Here is a 25,116-nt window from a genome sequence, read left to right as displayed (position 1 = left end):
ACAGATGGCTTAGTGCGTGGTGCCGGAACTGGAGGCACTGGGCTGGAGACACGCACCATAGGGAGAGTGCGTGGAGGAGGAACAGGGCTCTTAAAACGCACTGGAAGCCTGGTGCGTGGTGTAGGCACTGGTGGTACTGGGCTGGGGCGAGGCACCTCAGGGCGAGTATGGGGAGAAGGAACAGTGCATACAGGGCTCTGGAGACGCACATAAGGCTTGGTGCGTGGTGCCAGCACTGGTGGTACTAGGCTGGAGACACGCACCCCAGGGAGAGTGCATGGAGGAGAACCCGGGCTCTGAAGACGCACAGGAGGCTTGGTGCGTGGTGTAGGCACTGTCTTAACCAGACGGCTAGCACGCACCTCAGGACGAGTATGGAGAGCGGTACCCGGTGACATCAACTCACCAATACGTTCATTCGGACGGATGCCGTGCCTCATGCACCAAACCAGTACATCCCTCATCTCTTTCTCCTTCAATTTCTCCATTAGCCCCTTTACAGTCTCTGCGTTACTCACCTCCAACTCCGCCCTCACCGGCTCCTTATGTAAAGCAGGAGGAGTTGGCTCAAGTCCCCTGACTGACCCAACTATATTCCCCGAGAGCCCCCCCCCAAGATATTTTTGGGTTTGACTCACGGGCTTCCAGCCTTGTTTCCGTGCTGCATCCTCATATCGCCGCCTCTCCGCTTTCGCTGCCTCCAGCTCCGCCTTGGGGCGGCGACACTCCTCTGGTTTTGCCCAGGGTCCTTCTCCGTCTAGGATCTCTTCCCATGTCCAATCCTCCTTGACCCACTGCTGCTGTCGTTGCTGTCCGTTAACCCGCTGCTTGATCTGGGTTTGGTGGGTGATTCTGTAACGGTGTTCCTCCTCCTCTTCATACGAAGAGGAGGAGTAGTGATTCGACCAACATGCAGCGGGTTGTGAATACATAATGATACTTTATTAACCAGACGAAACTAAACACACGAAGAACACTTGATAAATTTACAAAACAACAAAACGAAATAGACAGACCTGAACGAGAGTACTTACATAAAACACGAAGCACGAAGGAACAGGTACAGACTATAACAAACGAACGAACAAACGCTACAGTCCCGTGTGGTGCGCAGACACAGACACGGACGACAATCACCCACAAACAAACAGTGAGAACACCCTACCTTAATATGACTCTCAATTAGAGGAAAACGCAAAACACCTGCCTCTAATTAAGAGCCATACCAGGCAACCCAAAACCAACATAGAAACAGAAAACATAGACTGCCCACCCAAAACTCACGCCCTGACCATCACACACATACAAAACAACAGAACACAGGTCAGGAACGTGACACCACCCGCCTCTTGAGGATTGACCACAAGTTCTCAATGGGATTAAGGTCTGGGGAGTTTCCTGGCCATGGACCCAAAATATCGATGTTTTGTTCCCCGAGCCACTTAGTTATCACTTTTGCCTTATGGCAAGGTGCTCCATCATGCTCTAAAAGGCATTGTTCATCGCCAAATTGTTCCTGGATGGTTGGGAGAAGTTGCTCTCGGAGGATGTGTTGGTACCATTCTTTATTCATGGCTGTGTTCTTAGGCAAAATTGTGAGTGAGCCCACTCCCTTGGCTGAGAAGCAACCCCACACATGAAAGGTCTCAGGATGCTTTACTGTTGGAATGACACAGGACTGATGGCAGCGCTCACCTTGTCTTCTCCGAACAAGCGTTTTTCCGGATGCCCCAAACAATCGGAAAGGGGATTCATCAGAGAAAATGACTTTACCTCAGTCCTCAGCAGTCCAATCCCTGTACCTTTTGCAGAATATCAGTCTGTCCCTGATGTTTTTCCTGCAGAGAAGTGGCTTCTTTGCTGCCCTTCTTGACACCAGGCCATCCTCCAAAAGTCTTTGCCTCACTGTGCATGCAGATGCACTCACACCTGCCTGCTGCCATTCCTGAGCAAGCTCTGTACTGGTGGTGCTCCGATCCCTCAGCGGAATCAACTTTAGGAGACGGTCCTGGCACTTGCTGGACTTTCTTGGGCGCCCTGAAGCTATCTTCACAACATTGAACCGCTCTCCTTGAAGTTCTTGATGATCTGATAAATGGTTGATTTAGGTGCAATCTTACTGGCAGCAATATGCTTGCCTGGGAAGCCCTTTTTGTGCAAAGCAATGATGACCGCACGTGTTTACTTGCAGGTAACCATGGTTGACAGAGGAAGAACAATGATTCCAAGCACCACCCTCCTTTTGAAGCTTCCAGTCTGTTATTCAAACTCAATCAGCATGACAGAGTGATCTCCAGCCTTGTCTTTGTCAACACTCACACCTGTTTTAATGAGAGAATCACTGACATGATGTCAGCTGTTCCTTTTGTGGCAGGGCTGAAATGCATTGGAAATGTTTTGGGGGGATTCAGTTCATTTGCATGGCAAAGAGGGACTTTGCAATTAATTGCAATTCATCGGATCACTCTTCATAACATTCTGGAGTATATGCAAATTGCCACCAATCAAACTGAGGCAGCAGACTTTGTGAAAATTAATATTTGTGTCATTCTCAAACCTTTTGGCCATGACTGTATATGGAGCTTTGGTGACAAAACGGATGGCACTGTGATAGACTGCATCCAATTTGCTGAGTAGAGTGTTGGAGGCTAATTTGTAAATGACATCCCCGAAGTCAAGGATCGGTAGGATAGTCAGTTTTACAAGGGTAAGGTTGGCAGCATGAGTGAAGGAGGCATTGTTGCGAAATAGGAATCTGATTCTAGATTTAACTTTGGATTGGAGATGTTTAATGTGAGTCTGGAAGGAGAGTTTACAGTCTAGCCAGACACCTAGGTATTTATAGTTGTCCACATATTGTCATGCCCTGACCTTAGAGAGCCTTTTTATGTCTCTAGTTGGTTTGGTCAGGGTGTGATTTGGGGTGGGCATTCTATGTTTTGTTTTCTATGTTTCTTTATTTCTATGTTTTGGCCAGGTATGGTTCTCAATCAGGGACAGCTGTCTATCGTTGTCTCTGATTGGGAATCATACTTAGGTAGCCCTTTTTCCCTCCTTTCAGTGTGGGTAGTTCACTTTGTTTGTGGCACTATAGCCCTGTAAGCTTCACGGTTGTTTGTTTCGGTTGTTGTTTTGTTGGCGACATTTTCGTAAATAAAAGGAATATGTACGCTCACCAAGCTGCACTTTGGTCTTCCTTCAACGACGGCCGTGACACATATTCTAAGTTAGAACCGTCCAGAGTAGTGATGCTAGTCGGGCGGGAGGGTGCGGGCAGAGATCAGTTGATGCTTTTGAGCGTCACTCACGCAACTGTATAAACTCTCACTCTTTCAAATGTTCACATTCATGTAGCATTTTTCAAATATATTGCATTTAGGCTAAGAATCAATCTCATGCCTGTCCTCTACACTATAGTAGCCTAGGCTGTAGCAGCACTATACACAACTGTCGATGCAAAATCTTATTTTAGACCAAAAAAGAGGAGCTCGCAGGCAACCCTGTTCATGGAGTGCTGCAGATATAACAGGATTTGGTCCCAACTAGACACCACACCAGACCAACTGAGCTAATCGATCAGTTCAGTGATTGCCTAAATTCAACACACCTGGTCTTCCAGGTCAGTTAAATGAAAAACATCAAGTGCCTGCGGCCCTCCAGGACCAGGGACTCCTACCCCTTCTCTAGGCTCTTTTGGACTACTCTGGGCCAGAGAGAAACGTTGTTTCGATATTGAAAATATCACTGTTTCCCCTGTTTAGCTAAAACAGGAATTAGAAGCCATCACAATACCCTCTTAACCATTATGTGATATTCTGCCATTGGTGATAAATGTTCTTTCTTACCTTGACTAGGTTTCCTTTCTATCCTTTCCTATCAACCAGCCTTGTGTGCCCATGACCATGAGAGCTCCCAAGCACACAACCATGCATGTATCAGCTTGTTTTGATGTTCAGGTTTACCATCTTGACACACACATGAGTTCAGAGCAATAGCGAATTGCCTGTGCTGGTTATCTAACCTCCAGATATTTGGTTGGCAGTTTGGCATAGTTGATAACATCTAATTAGCCATAATAGAGAAAGGTCGCTTCTGTTCCACTACTAACCGCCTCTGGTATTAGTACATGGTCAATAACACTAAGGAAAGCTGTGTGTTTTTGACATGCTAAACAGTCAACGCAGCTTTTATGCAGAAAGTGAATGGGAAGCCCAGGGGCACAGTTGATAGCCACTTGGTCTATCTCAAGTTCCACCCTATAAGCTAGCCTCATAAAGTAAAGGGATGGACCTGCTTTCCCAGGCTTTCAATGCAAAGCCACTCTTAAAACTCCTGATTATTATCATGAGAACGGTTTTGGCCCTAAGCTGCTGAAACAATGGTTTGATTTCATATGTACTTCCCTGTGCATGACAAAGTTGTTGTGGGGACTGTTCTGTTGTTCCCCAAACGATTTGTCAATAATGTAAACAAAAGGACTTCCAGTTAACTCTAGTGGGTTTCCTCAGGAAAAAGAAACCAGTTCCAGTAACTTCAGACTGCTCATCTGACGTCGTTAGAGCCAAAAGGAAATTAGTCAAGAACCAGGTAAATAGCCAAGTGACGAATGTTGATGAAAGGCTTACATGTCAGAGCATGAGAGAATTGTCGCTGTGAGAGACTGTATGTATTATGTCAAAAGTTTTATGGAGTCCCTGGGACAAACTTACATATTCAAATGAATTGATCCATTCAAATATCTGCTCCAAAGTCATCCTCCACCTCTAAGGGGCTATGCAACTAAACAAAATGGGTACCTGTAATTTAAATATGGTGTGTGGAAAAGTTTTCTTCCGAACATTAGAGCGTTATTGGTGTGGGCGGTAGTGATTTTGTTGGGTTGGACCTAGGCCCACTTAAAATAATGAATCCAAATCAACAATCTGTCGAGAACTTCCTGAGTCAGCGTTGATGCCTAGGAGGGAGAGGGGTTTGATGGATTAAACTTTTATCCTTTCTTATCGTAAACAGACTTCTCCTGGCCAATGCTACAAGATTAATTGTAGTCTGTCAGTTCACCCCTAAATTCATAAATTAAGGGGGAGAGGGTGAAGTTGAGAGAGAGAGAGAAGGGGGTGGAAAAAGAGTGGGACTCCCTCTAGGGCTGTTGTGGTGACCGTATTACCGCCACACCGGCACTCATGAGTCATGACCACAATGAAATTCCATGTGACCGTTGAGTCACGGTAATCTTCTTTTATGCCCTCTGGACATGCTTTGATAGTACCCAACTTGCTAACTACCATCAGGTCCTAATGGCCTGGTACTCAGGACTCTATTGTCCCTCTAACCACTCTGACATCAATGCAAATGCAATGGAAAATCACATCAAACAATTATCATCAAAACAGTAGGACTATCCTACTTTTAACACTCACCTCAGTTTTTTTTATTTTACCTTTAATTAACTAGGCAAACCAGTTAAGAACAAATTCTTATTTTCAATGACGGCCTAGGAGCAGGTTACCTGCCTTGTTCAGGGACAGAACAACAGATGTTTACCTTGTCAGCTTAGGGATTCGATCTTGCAACCTTTCGGTTACAATTCCAACGCTCTAACCACTAGGCTACCTGCCACCCCATTGATGATCAATTTGAAGAAAGAAGATCAACAGCAGGTTGAGACAGTGCAAAACATGGTGGTTGTGGATGTTGTTTCAAAGCCTAACAAAGAAACGGACAGCGCTTGTTAAGGTGGTGACTAATTCAAAACACCCATATGCATATTAGAGCGTATTCTTACGTAAACCCGGGGAAAAAAACGGAATTAAAATGATGGTTATGTCATTATACAATACATAGCCTACCGCATATTACGCATGTCAGTAAAACATAAAAGTGATTGAAGATGTCTTTGGTACATAGTTAGCCGTTGAGTGTGGACTGTATTATTATGTACACTGGATGGACTGGTTACCTTATGCTATGCTCCAAAATGTCTATCCATGAGTCTGGGAGAGAACGTATAGCCCTGGGTGATGTTGATGGTTCATTGATTGTGCATGGCGGTTTACATTAAGCCTACAATTATAGTGAATTGTATTGTATTTGATTTTGAATAGCCTAGTAATAGGGCATAATTCATTGAGTGACATATTACCTTTAGCTATATAGAATATCTCACCACCATGCATTTCCATCTCCTCCTCTTTCTCCTTTATTCCTTTCTCGAGCACGCAGACGGGCTGTCAACAGTTTAGTGAAATATGTTTTGCTGCGAAAACATGTTACTATCGATGTTCCCGAACAGATTTGACTTGCTTTCCAAATTAAGCACTGGGTCGTTGCAGGAACAAGGTTGGAGAGTCCATGGCATACAGAGTTTGGGTGGAATATCACCTGTCGGGCAGTGAGAACATGCTCCTTGAACAGGAACATCACCTGTCAGACAGTGAGAACATGCTCCTCAAACAGGAACATCACCTGTCAGATAGTGAGAGCATGCTCCTCAAACAGGAACATCACCTGTCAGACAGTGAGAACATGCTCCTCAAACAGGAACATCACCTGTCAGACAGTGAGAACATGCTCCTCAAACAGGAACATCACCTGTCAGACAGTGAGAGCATGCTCCTCAAACAGGAACATCACCTGTCAGACAGTGAGAACATGCTCCTCAAACAGGAACATCACCTGTCAGACAGTGAGAACATGCTCCTCAAACAGGAACATCACCTGTCAGACAGTGAGAACATGCGCCTCGAACAGGAACATCACCTGTCAGACAGTGAGAGCATGCTCCTCGAACAGGAACATCACCTGTCAGACAGTGAGAGCATGCTACTCGAACAGGAACATCACCTGTCAGACAGTGAGAACATGCTACTCGAACAGGAACATCACCTGTCAGACAGTGAGAACATGCTCCTCAAACAGGAACATCACTCTGTAATGGGGAAAATATCCTTTCTATTTTATTCAGCTAAGTTCATTTATATTGTTCTTAGTATAAAGTCATACAGAAATAAAAAAATGGCACGGGACTTATAAGCATATCTTGTCTGCTAAATGAACAAGCCTACAGAGCCTATGGCATGGAGCATAGCCAGATAACTAACACACAGTCGGCCAACTCACATTCTGTTCTTCTGAAATACATTTTCTTCATATCATCATGTTTCTTTTTAGACCTGCCATAAAATAAAGAATGGATTTATTGTGATGGTGTCTATTAAATTGATAGCTGGCAAAATGGCATGACCGCCACAGCCCTATGCGGGGGGGGATTGAGGGAGAGAGAGAGCGACAGAGCGAGAGAGAGTGATAGTGATAGTATGTAGCCTACTGTGCATATTTGTCGATGTCCAAGGGGGAGCTATCCCACCATATATTTTGCATGGCACCACTGGAACACTCAACACCCCTGGCCCTGCCCCTCTCTGTAGCCCTGGCCTGTGAATACAGGTTGATACCTGAGCTCAGCTCTAGTCTCCCAATATGAAAGAGCTCTTGTAAATGTAACCTGGGCTTGTGAAATCGCTGACCACAAAGGAGAGAAAAGTGTCTTTGTAGTCTTTTTAGGCTTTGTGTTGTTGTGTGTAGGAGACCCGGCCCAAGTGTTTCTTCCTCCAAACCTGTAAGAGAATCAGGTTTCCTCCCGACGGACTAGGAGTCTGGACATGAAGGGGGAAGAAAAAGCAACTCAGACACAATCTTGGAAATAATGTAAAGAACACAATTTCCTGAGTCCGAGGGGAGAGCCGTGCCGATTGGTTGATTTGCCTTACATTGTTCTTCCAGATCCAATGTAAATCCCACCGTTTATGAAAGAGGCAACCATTCCTTGTATTCACATTACGTAAAAACAACTCGTTAGATTTGCACAAGTGCAAGTCCTCAACTGGCAGCTTCATTCAATAGTACCCGCAAAACACCAGTCTCAATGTCAACAGTGAAGAGGCGACTCCGGGATGCTGGCCTTCTAGGCAGATTTAATGAAGCTGCCAGTTGAGGACTTGTAAGGCGTCTGTTTCTCAAACTAGACACTCTAATGTACTTGTCCTCTTGCTCAGTTGTGCACCGGGGACTAAAGATCAGCGCGACAGGTAACTTCCACAAAGCTGTGAACGATCTGAGAGACAAGGCAGGAAGGGACTATGCCATCAAAAGGAACATAAAATGCAACATACCAATTAGGATCTGGCTAAAAATACTTGAATCAGTTATAGAACCCATTGCCCTTTATGGTTGTGAGGTCTGGGATTCCGATCACCAACCAAGAATTCACAAAATGTGACAAACACCAAATTGAGACTCTGCATGCAGAATTCTGCATAAACATCCTCCGTGTACAACGAAAAACACCTAATAATGCATGCAGAGCAGAATTAGGCCGATACCCGCTAATGATCAAAATCCAGAAAAGAGACGTTAAATTCTACAACCACCTAAAAGGAAGCGATTCCCAAATCTTCCATAACAAAGCCATCACCTACAGAGAGATGAACCTGGAGAAGTGTCCCCTAAGCAAACTGGTCCTGGTGCTCTGTTCACAAACACAAACAGACCCCACAGAGCCTCAGGACAGCAACACATTTGACCCAACCAAATCATGAGAAAAAAAAAAAGATAATTACTTGACACATTGGAAAGATTTAACAAAAAAACTGAGCAAACTAGAATGCTATTTGGCAGAATTCCTGACCACTGTGACTGACCCTTAACTTAAGGAAAGCTTTGACTATGTACAGACTCAGTGAGCATAGCCTTATATGACCCTATGTTTTCAATGGAAACGTGCACTTAAGATCAGGTGTGGCTAATTGTTCCGAGAACGTTAAGAAAACTTTCCAGGAAAACCACAAAACATGAGCAATGCTCAAAGAATGCTGTTTAAAAAACTTTAAAAACAAAACTCTATCCTCTATCTTAAGTATATTCAGGTGTGTTGGCCACACCCACTAAATGGCCACACCTGATCTTAATGAGTCCACAACTTTGTATAAAAAAATAGTAGAAAAAATATACACTTTTTTTTTCTGTCATTTAGCAGACGCTCTTATCCAGATCAATTAGGGTTAAGTGCCTTGCTCAAGGGCACACCAACAGAGTTGTCACTTAGTCGACCTTTGGCCCAACACTCTTAACCACTAGGCTACTTGCCGCACTTCATGACATGCTAGCTCCATCCTGGTGGCGCAGTGGACTGTTTCATGGATACAGAACAGGTTTGAAACTCACGGACGCCGTGCCACCATAAAGAAAGAAATGTGTTTGCATGATTAATGCTTAAGGAAATTAATTTCCTTGTGTCCTATCTGTGCTTGGCGCTAAGCAGTTAACATAAACTAAGCCTGCAGTGTGTTCTCAGAACAGTATTTAATTACCTTCAGCTAACCTATAATTTATTAAAACCTCATAGGAAAACTTTCAGGGAACCATAGTCAAATGTTGTCAGAACCTTCCTTCAACATAAAAAGGTTCCCTGAACAGGTGGCATTTTCACTTCCGTTCTCAGAACGTGGAAAAAACATTCAGTTTTACCAGTCAGGAAACGTATGGCTTCATTCCCAGAACCAATGAGAAACCAAAACCTTACGTTCCCACAATTTCCAAGGAACCGAATGTGCTAGATGTGCAGCTTATAACATCAACAATTGCTTTCATTTGAGTAATGTGCCTTTTTGTAATTGTAACTGTCACTAATTCCCCATTAAATAGCATATAATAACATATATGATATGCTATTAAAGTAATTGGTACACACTTCACAAGCTTTTTTAAATCTCTAAAACCCACGTTAGATTCAGAAATCCTGAGAAGTAATTGTTCATCAGTAACACTGGCATCAAAAAGCTACTGCATTAGCAGAAGGCATCATCTCCGAGTTAAATCAGGGCCAATTATTTAATGCCAGAGAAATAAGTGCTATTTATGCTTCTATTAAATGAAAGGAAAATGATTAAACATTTTTACACAAATTCAAATGATGTGCGGCTCATAGTGTGATCTTTAAGATGATTACCTAACATACTTGAGTTTGGATGAACCTTCTGTAAATAAGTACCATGTGAGAACCAATTTAGTCTACCTCCCCCTCCCCTTCCGCTCCCCCCCCCCCCCCCCCCATCCTCTCTGCTCCAGTTTCCTGGTGGAAGATAAATGTATTGGGGAAGGAGGGTGATGCCTGACTCACAACAAAGCCAGTGTGGAGTCTGTCTGCTGTGGACAGAAAGACTGATTGGCCCAGGTCTGATTCTCCTCCTCGTCCTCCTTCTGCCAGCCACGGTCATTAACTGGGACTGATAGAGGCCTAGCTAGCCAGCTTAGATTTTCTAAATAGAGGCATTTTTCTCGTCCTTGAGAATTTTGCCCTGTTTATCAAGGCAGGCCCAATTTTTTAACTTTTTTTTTTTACATTTGACCTTTTTAACTAGGCAAGTCAGTTAAGAAAAACATCTTATTTTCAATGACAGCCTAGGAACAGTGGGTTAATTGCCTTGCTTAGGGACAGAACAACATATTTTTACCTTGTCAGCTCGGGGATTCAATCTTGCAACCTTTTGGTTAGAAGTCCAACGCTCTAACCACTAGGCTACCTGCCGCCCCAATCAGTCTGCCTCTACCAAACCCCCCGCCCCCGCCCCCCACCCCAAACACAAAACCGCCACGCCAACTACCCCCCCCCCCCCCCCCAATGATTTTGGGCAATTTAAAGCACATTAGGGCCAGGGGGAACTCCTCTGGTGGGGGTGAAGAGAAAGGGCCCTCTCTGTCTAATGTACAGTGGGGCTGGTTACTAGTAATGTGGCCTACAGGAAGCCCTCTGCGCTGCTGATAAGGATGAGATAGGTTCCTGGGGAGCCGAGCCCAGCAGCTGTTTTCCCAGCGAGTGAACGCATTAGATAAACAAGCATCCAGTCTATATGGACCCATAGGCTTATATCCATTTCAAAAGCCCAAAAAGCATGCATTTTGAGGCGAGATCAGAGCGATTAGTATTATGACTGTATTTGGTTGCCAGCCATATACAGTAGTTATCCAGTTTAAGTGAAGATCACATGGAGCTGGTTCAAGTGCATGTGTTTGCCCCTAAAGGACCCTGGGTCATATTCATTAGCACCAAACAGAAGAAAACAAATTGAAGCGGGAAGGTGACTGACTACCTGTACTTGTTCAATTTTGATTTCTGTTGCAAAACGTTTTGCTACAGTATGCCCTAATGAGTACAACCATGTACTTCCGATCATATCTTCCCAGAGGTTTAAAGGACTAGGTCATGTTCTGCTTGGTCATTGGGTTGGACAACACCCCTGTTGCCTACCCTGTTAAAAAGGGTTATTGGACTTTCTATAAAATTAGATTTTTTTTCCATTCATTTCAATGACAAAACACTACTTCTAATTACACTGAACAAAAATATAAAGTGTTAGTCAAGTAAAGTGTTGGTCCCATGTTTTGTGAGCTGAAATAAAAGATCCCGCACAAAAAGCTTGTTTTTCTCAAATGTTTTGCACAAGTGTGTTTACATCCCTGTTAGTGAGCATTTCTCCTTTGCCAAGATAATCCATCCAGAGAGGAGTTGCTGGGCGGGGGATAGAATGACGGTCAAAGAAAAAGAAAAAAAGTCAAAATTAACAAACAAAAAGTATGTTTGAATGACGCCGAGGGGCAACGCCGTTACGTCCAATGTCTGTCTGCTGAGGCTGACGTCGCCAGCTGCTTGGACGCGTACCCGTATACACATGCTTTTACTCACAGTCAAACGCACACGTGTACACACACCGACACATACACACATGTAAAAAGTGCCACACATGCACTGAAACATACACAGTTGATCTTGCTGTTTTGATTTTTGTTGACCTTGATGTTTTCTGTTGTTTTACTTTGTTTTTTCTTTTTTTTCCTATCTTGTTAATTTTGTTGGTTGCTGTTGATGGGGGATGGTGGCTTGGGGGGGGATCTTGAATGGTTGGTGGCCTGGCGTTTGGGAGCTTGGGCCGGTGGCCGATACGTCGCTTGTTCGGTTCCCCGTCTTGACTTGGTGGGAGATCTGTCGACATGCCCTTGGGCGGGGCGCTTGATCCTGGTTGCTACTGTGAGTCGCTCTGGACGGGAGACGGTTAGATGACTGAATGTAATGTAAATGTTGAGTGGCTTCACTACAGGTAGATTGTGTTTTAATCAACAACAAAAAAATCTCTCTATATAAAAAAAAAGGTCATCCATCCACCTGAGAGGTTAGGCATATCAAGAAGCTGATTAAACAGCATGATCGTTACACAGCTGCACCGAATGTCTAAAGTTTTTAGGGAGCTTGCAATTCGCATGCTGACTGCAGGAATGTCCACCAGAGCTGTTGCCTGATAATTTAATGATCATTTCTCTACCATAAGTCGCCTTCAATGTCGTTTAAGAGAGTTTGGCAGTACATCCGACCGGCCTCAGAACCGCAGACCATGTGAATGGCGTTGTGTGGGCGAGTAGTTTGCTGATGTCAACGTTGTGAACAGAGTGCCACATGGTGGTTATGGAATGGGTAGTCATATTGTTAACTATGGACAACAAACACAATTGCATTTTATCGATGACAATTTGAATGCAGAAAACTACCGTTATGAGATCCTGAGGCCCATTGTGAGGTCCTTTTTTTTAAGGTATCTGTGACCAACATATGCATATCTCTATTCCCAGTCATGTGATATCCATAGATTAGGGCCTAATTCATTCATTTAAATTCACTGATTTCCTCGTATGAACTGTAACTCAGTAAAATCTTTTAAATTGTTGCATGTTGCATTTATATTTTTGTTCAGTATAAATGGGTAAACATACACTCTTAGAAAAAAAGGTGCAATCTAGAATCTAAAAGGGTTCTTTGGCTGTCCCCATAAGAGAACCCTTTGAAGAACCATTTTGGTTCCAGGTAGAACCCTTTAAGGGTTCTACCTGGCTCCTAAAGGGTTCTACCTGGAACACACACACACTCACTCAGAACACAGAGCAAACAGGGCAATCGTAACTCGGACGACACCTGGACAGAATAAGCAGGGCTTCTGATTTAATTGGGGACAAGATCGTTTAGTACAGTTTTTTTCATTCGCTTTGGTGCTATTTTCACAAGTATGTGGTGAATTTTCAAAACTCTTAGTACAAAACTCCAAACTGGTAACACTTGTAACGCAGCAAGTCTTATATTCAAAACCTTTTATTTTGCATTCATTTTGTTTGGAGACATCTTTCACCACACAACCATTGATCCAAAATATATATTTACCGATATAATTACAACATAGGTGTCCTGTAATAAAATTAAACGAATTAAATGACTGGATAAAACATAACGTTTGGCAGGTGCTAGTTTCCAGCAAGCCTGTCTTGAGCATTTGACCATAGGGTTCTCATCTACATTGTAGTAAATGTCCAGGGCCGTATTACCAAACAAGCCTGACATAGGTCTGGATTCGATGTTATTGCATGCCTCATCCATGGCCTGATGGTAGGTGGCACGCTCATGTCTTATTTGGCTCAGTTAGTAAGAGCATGGCACTAGCAAGAACAGAGTTGTGGGTGCGATTCACACTGGGGTCACATTAAAAATGTGTAGACTGTTGTCACTTTGGATAAAAGCGAAAATGGCATAAACATGTAGTATTGTATTAGAGTACTGCGTTTTCCAATGCAATTTTAGTAAAGCAGTGTGAACCCCCCCCCTCCCCCTCCCCCCACCAAAAAGACCCCAGCAACATCATTTTGGATAGATATTTACTGTAATGGGTATACCTTTTGTTACATACAGTTATAGCCCTTCATGGACTACGATTGAACATATTCTTCTTTTAGGATGTGAACAGCTATGGTCAGATTGAATTAAATAGTTATTTTAACAATGCTGGTTATGCATCTTGCTAACATTCATCCAAGGACACCTTGACTTGCATTACACACCCTCATTGCAGAAACACATGAAATCATGTAACATTTACAGTGCATTCGGAAAGTATTCAGACCTCTTTACTTTTTCCACACTTTGTTACATTTCAACTGTATTCTAAAATGGATTAAACTGTTTTTTTTCATCATCAATCTACACACAATACCACATAATGACAAAGCAAAAGCAGGTTTTTAGAAATGTTTGTAAATATATTTAAAACTAAAACATTTAAATATCACATTTACATAAGTATTCAGAGCCTGTACTCTGTACTTTGTTGAATCACCTTTGGCAGTGATTACAGCCTTGAGTCTTCTTGTGTATGACGCTACAAGCTTGGCACACCTGTATTTGGGGGTTTTCTCCCGTTCTTCTCCGTCAATTTGAATGGGGAGCGGTGCTGCACATCTATTTTCAGGTCTTTCCAGAGATGTTCAATCGGGTTCAAGTCCGGGCTCTGGCTGGGCCACTCAAGGACATTCAGAGACCCAAAGCCACTCCTGTGTTGTCTTGGCTGTGTGCTTAGGGTGGATGTCCTGTTGGAAGGTGTACCTTCGCTCCAGTCTGAGGTCCTGAGCCCTCTGGAGCCGGTTTCATCAAGGATATCTCTGTACCTGCTCCATTAATCTTTCCCTCGATCCTGACTAGTCTCCCTGTCCCTGCCACTGAAAAACATCCCCACAGCATGATGCTGCCAGCAGCATGCTTCACCGTAGGGATGATGCCAGGTTTCCTCCAGATGTGATGCTTGGCATTCAGGCCAATCTTGGTTTCATCAGACCAGAGAATCTTGTTTCTTTTGATCTGAGAGTCCTTTAGGTGCCTTTTTGCAAACTCCAAGTGGGCTGTCATGTGCCTTTTATTGAGGAGTGGCTTCCGTTGGACACTCTACCATAAAGGCCTGATTAGTGGAGTGCTGCAGAGATGGTTGTCCTTCTGGAAGGTTTTACCATCTACACAGAAGAACTCTGGAGCTCTTGTCAGAGTGACCATTGGGTTCTTGGTCATGTCCCTCAGTTTGGCCGGGGGGCCAGCTCTAGGAAGAGTATTGGTGGTTCCAAACTTCTTCCATTCAAGAATGATGGAGGACACTGTGTTCTTGGTGACCTTCAAAGCTGCAGAAAGGTTTTGGTATCCTTCCCCAGATCTGTGCCTCGACACAGTCCTGTGTCGGAGCTCTACGGACAATTCCTTCGACCACATGGTTTGGTTTTTTCTCTGACATGCACTGTTAACTATGGGACCTTATATAGACAGATGTGTGCCTTTCCAAATCATGTCCAATCAATTGCATTTACCACAGGTGGATTCCAATCAAGTTGTAGAAACATCTCAAGGATGATCAATGGAAACAGGATGCACCTGAGCTCAATTTAGAGTCTCATAGCAAAGAGTCTGAATACTCGTGTAAATAATAAGGTATTTGTGTTTTTTATTTGTAATACATTTGCAAAAAAAAATTAAAACCCTGTTTTCGCTTTGTCATTATGGGGTATTGTGTGTAGATTGATGAGGAACATTTTTTATTTAATCCATTTTAGAATAAGGCTGTATAAAGTAACAAAATGTGGAAAATGGGAAGAGGTTTGAATACTTTCCGAATACACTGTAAGTAAGAGAAAAGGATTACTTTAAACGTGCCCTGCTACAAGCAGGAAACAAGAAATGTGACATCTGTTTGATAGTTCACACATTCGTCATTCAGGGTTACTATCTTGTAATCTTTTTGGCAAACCACATGGGAACATTCTAGTCTTTAAGGACAACTAATCAAAAGGTCAACAACTAATCTTTAAGGCAGAACAGGTTTAAGCAAAGTATAGTGCCATTGTTTCAGGAAGGCGTGTAAAAAGAAAAGTCTCCATTACCTCATTTACATATTATGAGAGCTGTAACAGTTGTGAAATCACAAAACCATGGCGATAGGAGGGACAGGAGGCAGACTAAGGGCAAGAGCAGGGCATTCACCTGAACTGCCCTACAAAGGCAAAGAGCAGTCTTATTTACCTTATTTAGGCTGCTGTAACAAAGGGGTTTAATCATTATTTACTCAAGAAATGTCAGCTTTTCATTTTTTATTAATTTCAATAAATTTCTACAAACAAAATTCCACTTTGACATTATGGGATATTGTGTGTCACACCTTTCCTGCAGTCAAATGACCTAGTGGCATCATGAGTGGAATGTTACTAATATTTTTCATAATTTCATCATTATTAAACATATATTTTTTAAAACACGGAAAATCTCGTGTTTCTATGTCAAACAGTTTTGTTATAATTCAGTCCTCTGCGATGTATATAAAGTGTAATATTGTGATGCAAACTCAAAATTGAATACATTTCAACTCAATATCGGACATGGTACAGGTGTCTTATATTTTTTAAGCCCATAATATATACCTTTGTTTCGAAGTAGTTTTGTTTAAGACTACCAAGAAACACTCTGTGGGGACCCTGATTTAACCCATTCTCCCTCAACATCAGTAAGACAAAGGAGCTGATAGTGGACTACAGGAAACGGAGGGCCGAGCACGCCCCCATTCACATCAACTGGGCTGTAGTGGAGCGGGTCGAGACCTTCACGTTCCTCTGTGTCCACATGACTAAGGATCTATCATGGTCCAAACAGACCAACACAGTCGTGAAGAAGGCACGACGATGCTTCTTCCCCCTCAGGAGGCTGAAAAGATTTGGCACGGGCCCTCAGTTCATCAAAAAGTTCTACAGCTGCACCATCGAGAGAATTTTGACTGGCTGCATTACCACTTGATATAGCAACTGCTTGGCATCTGACCGCAAGGCGCTACTGAGGGTCCAGTACATCACACAAAATTGTCAAAGACTCCATCCACCCAATCCACAGACTGTTCTCTTTTGTACCTCACGGCAAGCGGTACCAATGCACCAAGTCTGAAACCAACAGGACCCTAAACAGCTTCTACCCCAAGCCATAAGACTTATATTTAAAACTGCTAAATAGCTAATCAAATGGCTACACAGACTACCTGCATTGACCCTTTTTTGCACTAACTCTCTTGCACTGACTATGCACATACTGGACACTATCCACACACTCACACATACTTAGAGTACACTGACACCCCAACACACACACACACAAACACACACACACACACACACACACACACACACACACACACACACACACACACACACACACACACACACACACACACACACACACACACACACACACACACACACACACACCCACTCACACATACCATGCACACACATGCATACTGTCGCCACACATACACACACATTTTCACACTGCTACTGTCTATTATCTATCCTGTTAACTAGTATCTTTACCCCTATATGTACAGTAAATTGCTACCTCAATTACCTCCTACCCCTGCGCATCGACGCGTTCTGCTACTCCCTGTATAGAGACATATTATTTTAGACACCCTAAAATGCATAGAGCTGTCACGTTCTGACCATAGTTCTTGTCTGTTTTGCTTGTTTTAGTGTTGGTCAGGACGTGAGCTGGGTGGGCATTCTATGTTGTGTGTCTTGTTTGTCCGTTTCTATGTTTGGCCTAATATGGTTCTCAATCAGAGGCAGATGTTTTGTGTTGTCTCTGATTGGGAATCCTATATAGGTGGCTTGTTTTGTGTTGGGGATTTGTGGGTGGTTGTTTCCTGTCTCTGTGTTTTCTCTGCACCAGATAGGGCTGTATCGGTTTGCCACATTTGTTATTTTGTATTCGTTGTAAGTGTTCACTGTTTATTGTTTTAATTAAACATGTTGAGCACAAGCTACGCTGCGTCTTGGTCCGATCCCTGTTACACCTCCTCTTCAGACGAAGAGGAGGAAGGCTGCCGTTACAGAACCACCCACCAAACTCGGACCAAGCAGCGTAGCAACGGGCAGCAGCGACAGCAGCAGCAGCGGCCCACTACACAGGACTCCTGGACATGGGAGGACATTTTGGAGGGTAAAGGACACTGAGCTAACATTGGAGAATATCGCCGCTCTCGTGAAGAGATGGAGGCAGCTAAAGCCCAGGAGCGGTGGTATGAGGAGGCAGCACGGAAGCGTGGCTGGAAGCCCGAGAAGAAACCCCAAAAATGTATTGTGGGGTGGGGGGGTCGGGGGGGGGGGGGGGGGGGGGGGGCTAAAGAGGAGTGTGGCGAAGTCAGGTAGGAAACCTGCGCCCACTTCCTGTGCTTACCGTGGAGAGCGGGAGTACGGGCAGACACCGTGTTATGCGGAAAAGCGCACGGTGTCTCCTGTACGTGTGCTTAGCCCGGTGCGGTACATTCCAGCTCCACATATCGGCCGGGCTAGAGTGGGCATCGAGCCAGGTGCCATGAACCCGGCTCAACACATCTGGTCTCCAGTGCGTCTCCTCGGGCCGGTGTACATGGCACCAACCTTACGTATGGTGTCCCCGGTTCGCCAACACAGCCCAGTGCGGGTTATTCCACCTCCCCGCATTGGTCGGGCTACGGGGAGCATTAAACCAGGTAAGGTTAGGCAGGCTCGGTGCTTAAGAGCTCCTGTACGCCTTCACGGTCCGGTCTATCCGGCGCCACCTCCCCGCCCCAGCCCAGTACCACCAGTGCCTACACCACGCACCAGGCTTCCAGTGCGTCTCCAGAGCCCTGTTCCTCCTCCACGCACTCTCCCTGTGGTGCGTGTCTCCAGCCCGGTACCTCCAGTTCCGGCACCACGCACCAAGCCTCCTGTGCGTCTCCAGAGCCCTGTACGCACTGTTCCTTCTCCCCGCACTCGCCCTGAGGTGCGTGCCCTCAGCCCGGTACCACCAGTGCCGGTACCACGCACCAGGCCTAAAGTGCGCCTCGAGAGTCCAGTGTGCCCTGTTCCTGCTCCCCGCACTAGCCTTGAGGTGCGTGTCTCCAGTCCGGTACCACCAGTTCCGGCACCACGCACCAGGCCTACTGTGCGCCTCAGAAGGTCAGAGTCGGCCGTCTGTCCAACGCCGCCTGCACTGCCTGCCTGCCCAGCGCCGTCTGAGCTGCATGCCTGCCCAGCGCCATCTGAGCTGCCTGCCTGCCCAGCGCCATTAGAGCCACCCGTCTATCCCGAGCCGTCAGAGCCGCCCGTCTGTCCCGAGCCATTAGAGCCGCCCGTCTGTCAGGAGCCGCTAGAGCCGCCCGCCAGTCAGGAGCCGCCAGAGCCGCTCGCCAGTCAGGAGCCGCCCGCCAGTCAGGAGCCGCCCGCCAGTCAGGAGCCGCCCGCCAGTCATGAGCCGCCCGCCAGTCATGAGCCGCCCTCCAGTCATGAGCTGCCCTCCAGTCAGAAGCCGCCAGAGCCGCCCGCCAGTCAGGAGCCGCCAGAGCCGCCCGCCAGTCAGGAGCCGCCAGAGCCGCCCGCCAGTCAGGAGCCGCCAGAGCCTCCCGCCAGTCAGGAGCTGCCAGAGCCGCCCGCCAGTCAGGAGCCGCCCGCCAGTCATGAGCCGCCCTCCAGTCATGAGCCGCCCTCCAGTCATGAGCCGCCCTCCAGTCATGAGCCGCCCTCCAGCCCGGACCTGCCCCTCAGTCCGGAGCTGCCCCTCAGTCCGGAGCTGCCATTAGTCCGGAGCTGCCCTTCAGTCCGGAGCTGCCTCTCTGTCCGGAGCTGCCCCTCTGTCCTGAGCTACCTCTCTGTCCTGAGCTACCTCTCTGTCCTGAGCTGTCTCCTCAATCTAGTGGGGACCTTGGTGAAGATTCCTAGGCCAAGGTCGGGGGCGAGGGTCGCCACTCAAAGGACGCTAAGGAGGGGAACAAAGACAATGGTGGAATGGTGGCCTCGTCCTGCGCCGGAGCCGCCACCGCGGACAGACGCCCACCCAGACCCTCCCCTTGAGTTTTAGGGGGTGCGTTCGGAGTCCGCACCTCAGGAGGGGGGTACTGTCACGTTCTGACCATACATAGTTCTTGTCTGTTTTGCTTGTTTTAGTGTTGGTCAGGACGTGAGCTGGGTGGGCATTCTATGTTGTGTGTCTTGTTTGTCCGTTTCTATGTTTGGCCTAATATGGTTCTCAATCAGAGACAGATGTTTTGTGTTGTCTCTGATTGGGAATCATAAATAGGTGGCTTGTTTTGTGTTGGGGATTTGTGGGTGGTTGTTTCCTGTCTCTGTTTTCTCTGCACCAGATAGGGCTGTATCGGTTTGCCACATTTGTTATTTTGTATTCGTTGTAAGTGTTCACTGTTTATTGTTTTAATTAAACATGTTGAACACGAGCTCCGCTGCGTCTTGAAGAGGAGAGGAGGAAGGCTGCCGTTACAAGAGCCAAGTTATTTTTACTCATTATTTTTATTCGTTGTTCACTGTGTATTTATTCCTTGTGTTACTTTTTCTATTTTTTCATTTACTGTTTTATCTTGTCTTTAACTCTGCATTGTTGGAAAAGGCCCCGAAAGTAAGCATTTAACTGTTAGTCTACACCTGTTGTCTACAAAGCATGTGACAAATACAATTTGATTTGATTAAGTAATACTAAATCTATTTTAACAAATGAGAAGACAATCATGTCAAAAGTAATGTGAATTTTGCATTGTGAAAAGTAATTGCTTCATATGAACACGTATTGCAATGTGAACTGTATTTCAAGATGATACACTGATTAAGTTTGGTGGAAAAGTGTGATTGATTTTGTGTGTTGTACTTAGTCCATTTAAAAATGTGCTTATAGTTTTGAAACAACTGCCTTTTTGATGATCTTTTTCTGTACTAAGAGTTGTGAAAATGTAACACATACTTGTGAAAATTTCACCAACGCGATTTAAAACCAATGTAATATCAGAGGAGAACAGAAATAATCAGTCGAGCACTGATGTAATGTTTGTCGTGAAACAGGAACTGGGGAGCGATTACGCGTGTGTGTGTGTGTGTGTGTGTGTGTGTGTGTGTGTGTGTGTGGACCACACTGCAGACTCCATTCTGTGGGTGTCTCTCAATCCATTATCTGGAGCAGGGAAAATGCAGCCAATTATTTAATTTTCCAGCATTTTCTCTGTAATGTGTTTCTGTGAGGGTCTGTTTGTACAATAACATCGATAACATACAGTATTGATGTTGTATGTATGTTTAGCAGTTGTTGTTGTTGCATAACTACTGTGCTGTGCTGTGTTCCTGTGGCTTCAGGCTTGTTACCGGTCAGTGGGCTGAGGGTGGAAACGTCGGGGGAGGTGGAGGCAGTGAACGGTACAGATGTGTGGCTGAAATGTACCTTCCAGAGCAGCTCGCCCATCACCCCAGCAACGCTCACGGTCTCATGGAGCTTCCGACCCATCGGACCTGGCCGTGAGGAGTCAGTGAGTAACCCTGGCTAATTGTGGAACCCTCTGGGCATCCTCGAGATGTAGTTCAGAGACAGTGTGTGTGTGTGTGTGTGTGTGTGCGTTTATAGTCTGTATTCTGTTGTTTGTCAAGGACCTCTGAGTCAACCATCAACCTCCTTGTCAGCGTCATTTTGAAATCTGTCTGAACAGTTTAGAAAAATGACCTTGTTTCGGAAACGCTATTGTTGGAGAAACTCAATCAGAGGTGACAATTAAGTCAATTAGATGCAATTAACTACCCTCTAATGAGGTGCACTGTGATCTCATTATGCATTGTGCCAATATATGTCAGGTGTTCTATTACCATGGGAGACCTTACCCTCCCCCGGACGGGCGTTTCCATAAGCGGGCGATATGGGCAGGTGACATCATGGGGCGGGACGCCTCCATCGTGGTACGTAAGGTCAAGTTCACTTACAATGGGACATTCAGCTGTCAGGTGAAGAACCCTCCGGACGTCCATGGCAACGCAGGGGAGGTGAAACTAACCGTGGTCACCACAGGTTAGTGTCTGTCTACTGTGAAGCGTTCAAGGGTGCTGGGTTAAAATATACTGTAGACATGTCTGCTGTCCAATCTTTGGCCTCAGGCTGTGAAAACCTCCCAGCAATCTTTACAAAACCAATCTGGCCCATTTGTAATTTATTCCATCCAGCAGATCCTTTCTCACAGCAACAAGAGGTACTAGCCGACATTGCTACTGTAGTGGGATACCATGTATACTGTTGATGCATTTTTTAAAATCCTAACACATCCCATAAAGTCATCAGCATGTACCTCCCCTGGGAACCAGCCATCTAGTCTTGTTTGAATAGATAAAGTGACAGTTACCTCTTTGCCTATTTCATTTACCCCTCTTCTCTTTAAAGCCTCCTTCTCTGAGATTATCATGCTGGCTGCAGCCATCGGGGGCGCCATCGTGCTGATGGTCATCTTCCTCGTCATCATCATGTCAATAAGACGATGTCGCGAGAAAAGACAGGATGGGGCGGAGGAACTACCTCGCAGACAGAGAAAGGACCCTACCGTGTGGTAAGACAGAGAGAGAGGAGCAAGAGAGAGTGGGATCTCTCCACCCGGTCTCCCCACTCTGGCTGGGCTGTGCGGTGCTCACCTCTGGGACTGTGCTCAGTCAAATGCTCTGTCTGCGTGGACACTCTCCTCTGAACCTAGCTTTGGAACCGAAACCTGGACCTATAATTGGGCAGATGTTTTTACAAAAAGCAGACTTAAATGCTAGAGGTGCCTTAGAATACTACTGTAGATGATCCATCTGCTGGATCCTGTATCTTATTGCCATGCACCTTTCTGGAAAGACAGTATGCCTGCATTCATAATTTCCTATATTTCCTGTACAGTGTTTCTATTGTGATTTACTACTAACCATTTTCAAACTCTAACATCTACCCAATCAATTTCCAATCGCGTAGCACTTAGTAAGCCAATGCCCATGGTTGTATAGGTACCAGCAGTCTCTCTCTCATCTGGTTCAATTCCTTTCAACCACAAGTCCACGACAAGAGGTCTTTACATTTCCGTCTCAGTTTACTGCTGACCAATGATATTATTTTGTTTTGTTCTGAAGTGATTTTGTATTTCTAAGCAGATGTTTTTTTTATCAGTAAAAATGTTCAACTACTGCAGAAATACTCAAAATAATGTGAATATTTACTGCAAGACTCAAGACACTTTTTTAAAACAGACATTTATAAAATATTAGACTCAACATGAAGTTGGTTATACAAAATCATTATGTTCAAATGCTTAAAAATGTCAAAGAATTGACTATTTCACTATGACTGTCAGTGTATTGCAGTTGTTTTTAACCTTTAGATGGTTGACACCCGATGTCTCTGTTTTAGACAGTGCATTTATGGTCAGTTGAACACATTCTATTTGATTTGGTGTCTATGGCATACACAATATATCAGTTGGGCTCCAAATCAGTCTATGGGTGAAGGGACTACTTTGCCTCTCATTCTGTTGGGTTTTCTGATCTCTGTGCATTGGGTGCTTCTTTAGGTTTACATTTAAACAATGTCATGTGTAACCACATATGCAAAAGAAATTGCCCTTCGAATCTCACCAACAAAAGCCAACTCTACATGGAAGGATTTTTTTTTTTCAAACAACAAAATCCAGACCAATTGATTAATCCTGAGCAAACATGGTGTTCCAAGATGGCTTCGCTTGAAAAGTTGTTATTTTCCCCTCATCTAAAAGGCCAATTCCTGCTTAACCTTTCCCGTCTTTGGCCTCTGACCTCTGCGGCTTTGTCTGCGTGTGTGTGTGTGTGTATGTTTGTGTGTGTGTGTGTTTTAGCCACCCTGCAAGGGCCATCCACCTGTATATGGACGATGACGTGCTAGAGGTTGACAGCTCGGACGGTATGATCTCTGAGGCCAGCACCAAGGACCCCAGTTCCTCTGAGGAAGACGACAAGAGCTCTGACTACGGCGGAGGCGATGACTCTGACTGAGATGGGGACAGTGAATGTTGGCTTTATTTTAGGCGTTACCTCTATGTGCTTGTGGTAAAACTTAATCCATAGTTATTTTTTTTAAACTATTGATCCTCCGTGGCTAAATTATGCCCTGTGGTGTATTTTGAAAATTGAGAGTGGGCTCCTGTGGTTGGATAAAATATATACAGTATATATACACTACCGTTCAAAAGTTTGGGGTCACTTAGAAATGTCCTTGTTTTTGAAAGAAAACCATTTTTTTTGTTCATTAAAATAACATCAAATTGTTCAGAAATACAATGTAGACATTGTTAATGTTGTAAAGGTCTATTGCAGCTGGAAACGGTATATTTTTTATGGAATATCTACATAGGCGTACAGAGGCCCAAGGTAACTTGTGTAATAGACACCGGCTGGAATGCGGTTTAACCAATCAGCATTCTGGATTAGACCCACCCGTTGTATAAATAAATATAATGCGGGGGTTTACAGTGACTGAAGCCCCTGTGCCCAAGCCTATGGAGGGCCCAAGAGACAAAAACATATATAGACATTTCATATTTTTTATCCAACTGCAAGTGCCCACTCTCAATGTTCAAAATACACCAGAGAGCATAATTTAGCCACAGAGGAGCGATAGTTTCAAAAACAATAGCTGTAGATTAAGTTTTATCACAAGCACATACAGATAACTCCTAAACTAAAGCCAACATAAAGTGTCTTAAAAGGCCTAGATTCTACAAGTGGACCTAAACCATGCCATGAATATGCGTCCCACACCATAACATATACTTTGTGTCCCTCATTACTCAAGTGGTTCCTTTATATTGTCAGTTACCGGTATGCCTCCAGCCTCCATGTGCGCCAAATATACAGCTTGTTGCGTTGTGGACATAGAAATAGAATCCATAGAAGGGTTTTGGAACCTCACCCTGGCAATTTGACTGTTCAATTCATGGGTACACTAGCAATGGCTGCCAGTCCTGATTTGAATGGGAACTGCCATCTATGGATTATATTATATTTCAAAATGCAATCGAAGGGAAAAAATGTACAGTTTGTAAAGCAAATGCCTACTGCTGATAAGAGAACACTAAACTGTCTATAGAACCAATGGAAACATTATTCTCAACAACTGCGAACATCAGCACTGTTTTTCAAAGGAGCTAATCTTGAGATAGACTATTGCCATGACGAACACATCGGCCATCAGCGGTGAGTAGACTATGGCTAAGGGTGAGTCAGTGTGCCACTGGAAAGTTTATTTAGTAGCCTACTGTATATATATATACACACACTGAGTGTACAAAACATTAGGAACACTTGCTCTTTCCATGACAGACTGACCAGGTGACCTGTGATTTCTTCAAACACCCCTGCTGCTAAGCATGGCAGCCGGGATGACATAACAGG

General features: G+C 44.7%; 1 protein-coding gene across 1 annotated transcript in view; it reads left to right on the top strand.

Annotated features, from left to right (window-relative positions):
* The window catches only part of LOC129821998 (myelin protein zero-like protein 2), a 29,103-nt gene extending 4,812 nt beyond the window's left edge, over positions 1–24,291 (top strand). Inside the window, exons 2-5 of the mRNA XM_055879812.1 lie at positions 21,043–21,212; positions 21,532–21,742; positions 22,109–22,271; positions 23,562–24,291. Coding sequence (XP_055735787.1) covers positions 21,043–21,212; positions 21,532–21,742; positions 22,109–22,271; positions 23,562–23,718 — 701 coding nt within the window. The 3' untranslated portion in view covers positions 23,719–24,291. The remainder of the gene's footprint in view (positions 1–21,042; positions 21,213–21,531; positions 21,743–22,108; positions 22,272–23,561) is intronic.
* Positions 24,292–25,116: the final 825 nt, after the last annotated feature.

The sequence above is a fragment of the Salvelinus fontinalis genome, chromosome 24 (assembly GCF_029448725.1).
Source record: "Salvelinus fontinalis isolate EN_2023a chromosome 24, ASM2944872v1, whole genome shotgun sequence".
NCBI classification, from domain to species: Eukaryota; Metazoa; Chordata; class Actinopteri; order Salmoniformes; family Salmonidae; genus Salvelinus; species Salvelinus fontinalis.
This window is presented reverse-complemented; position numbering and strand designations above follow the sequence as displayed.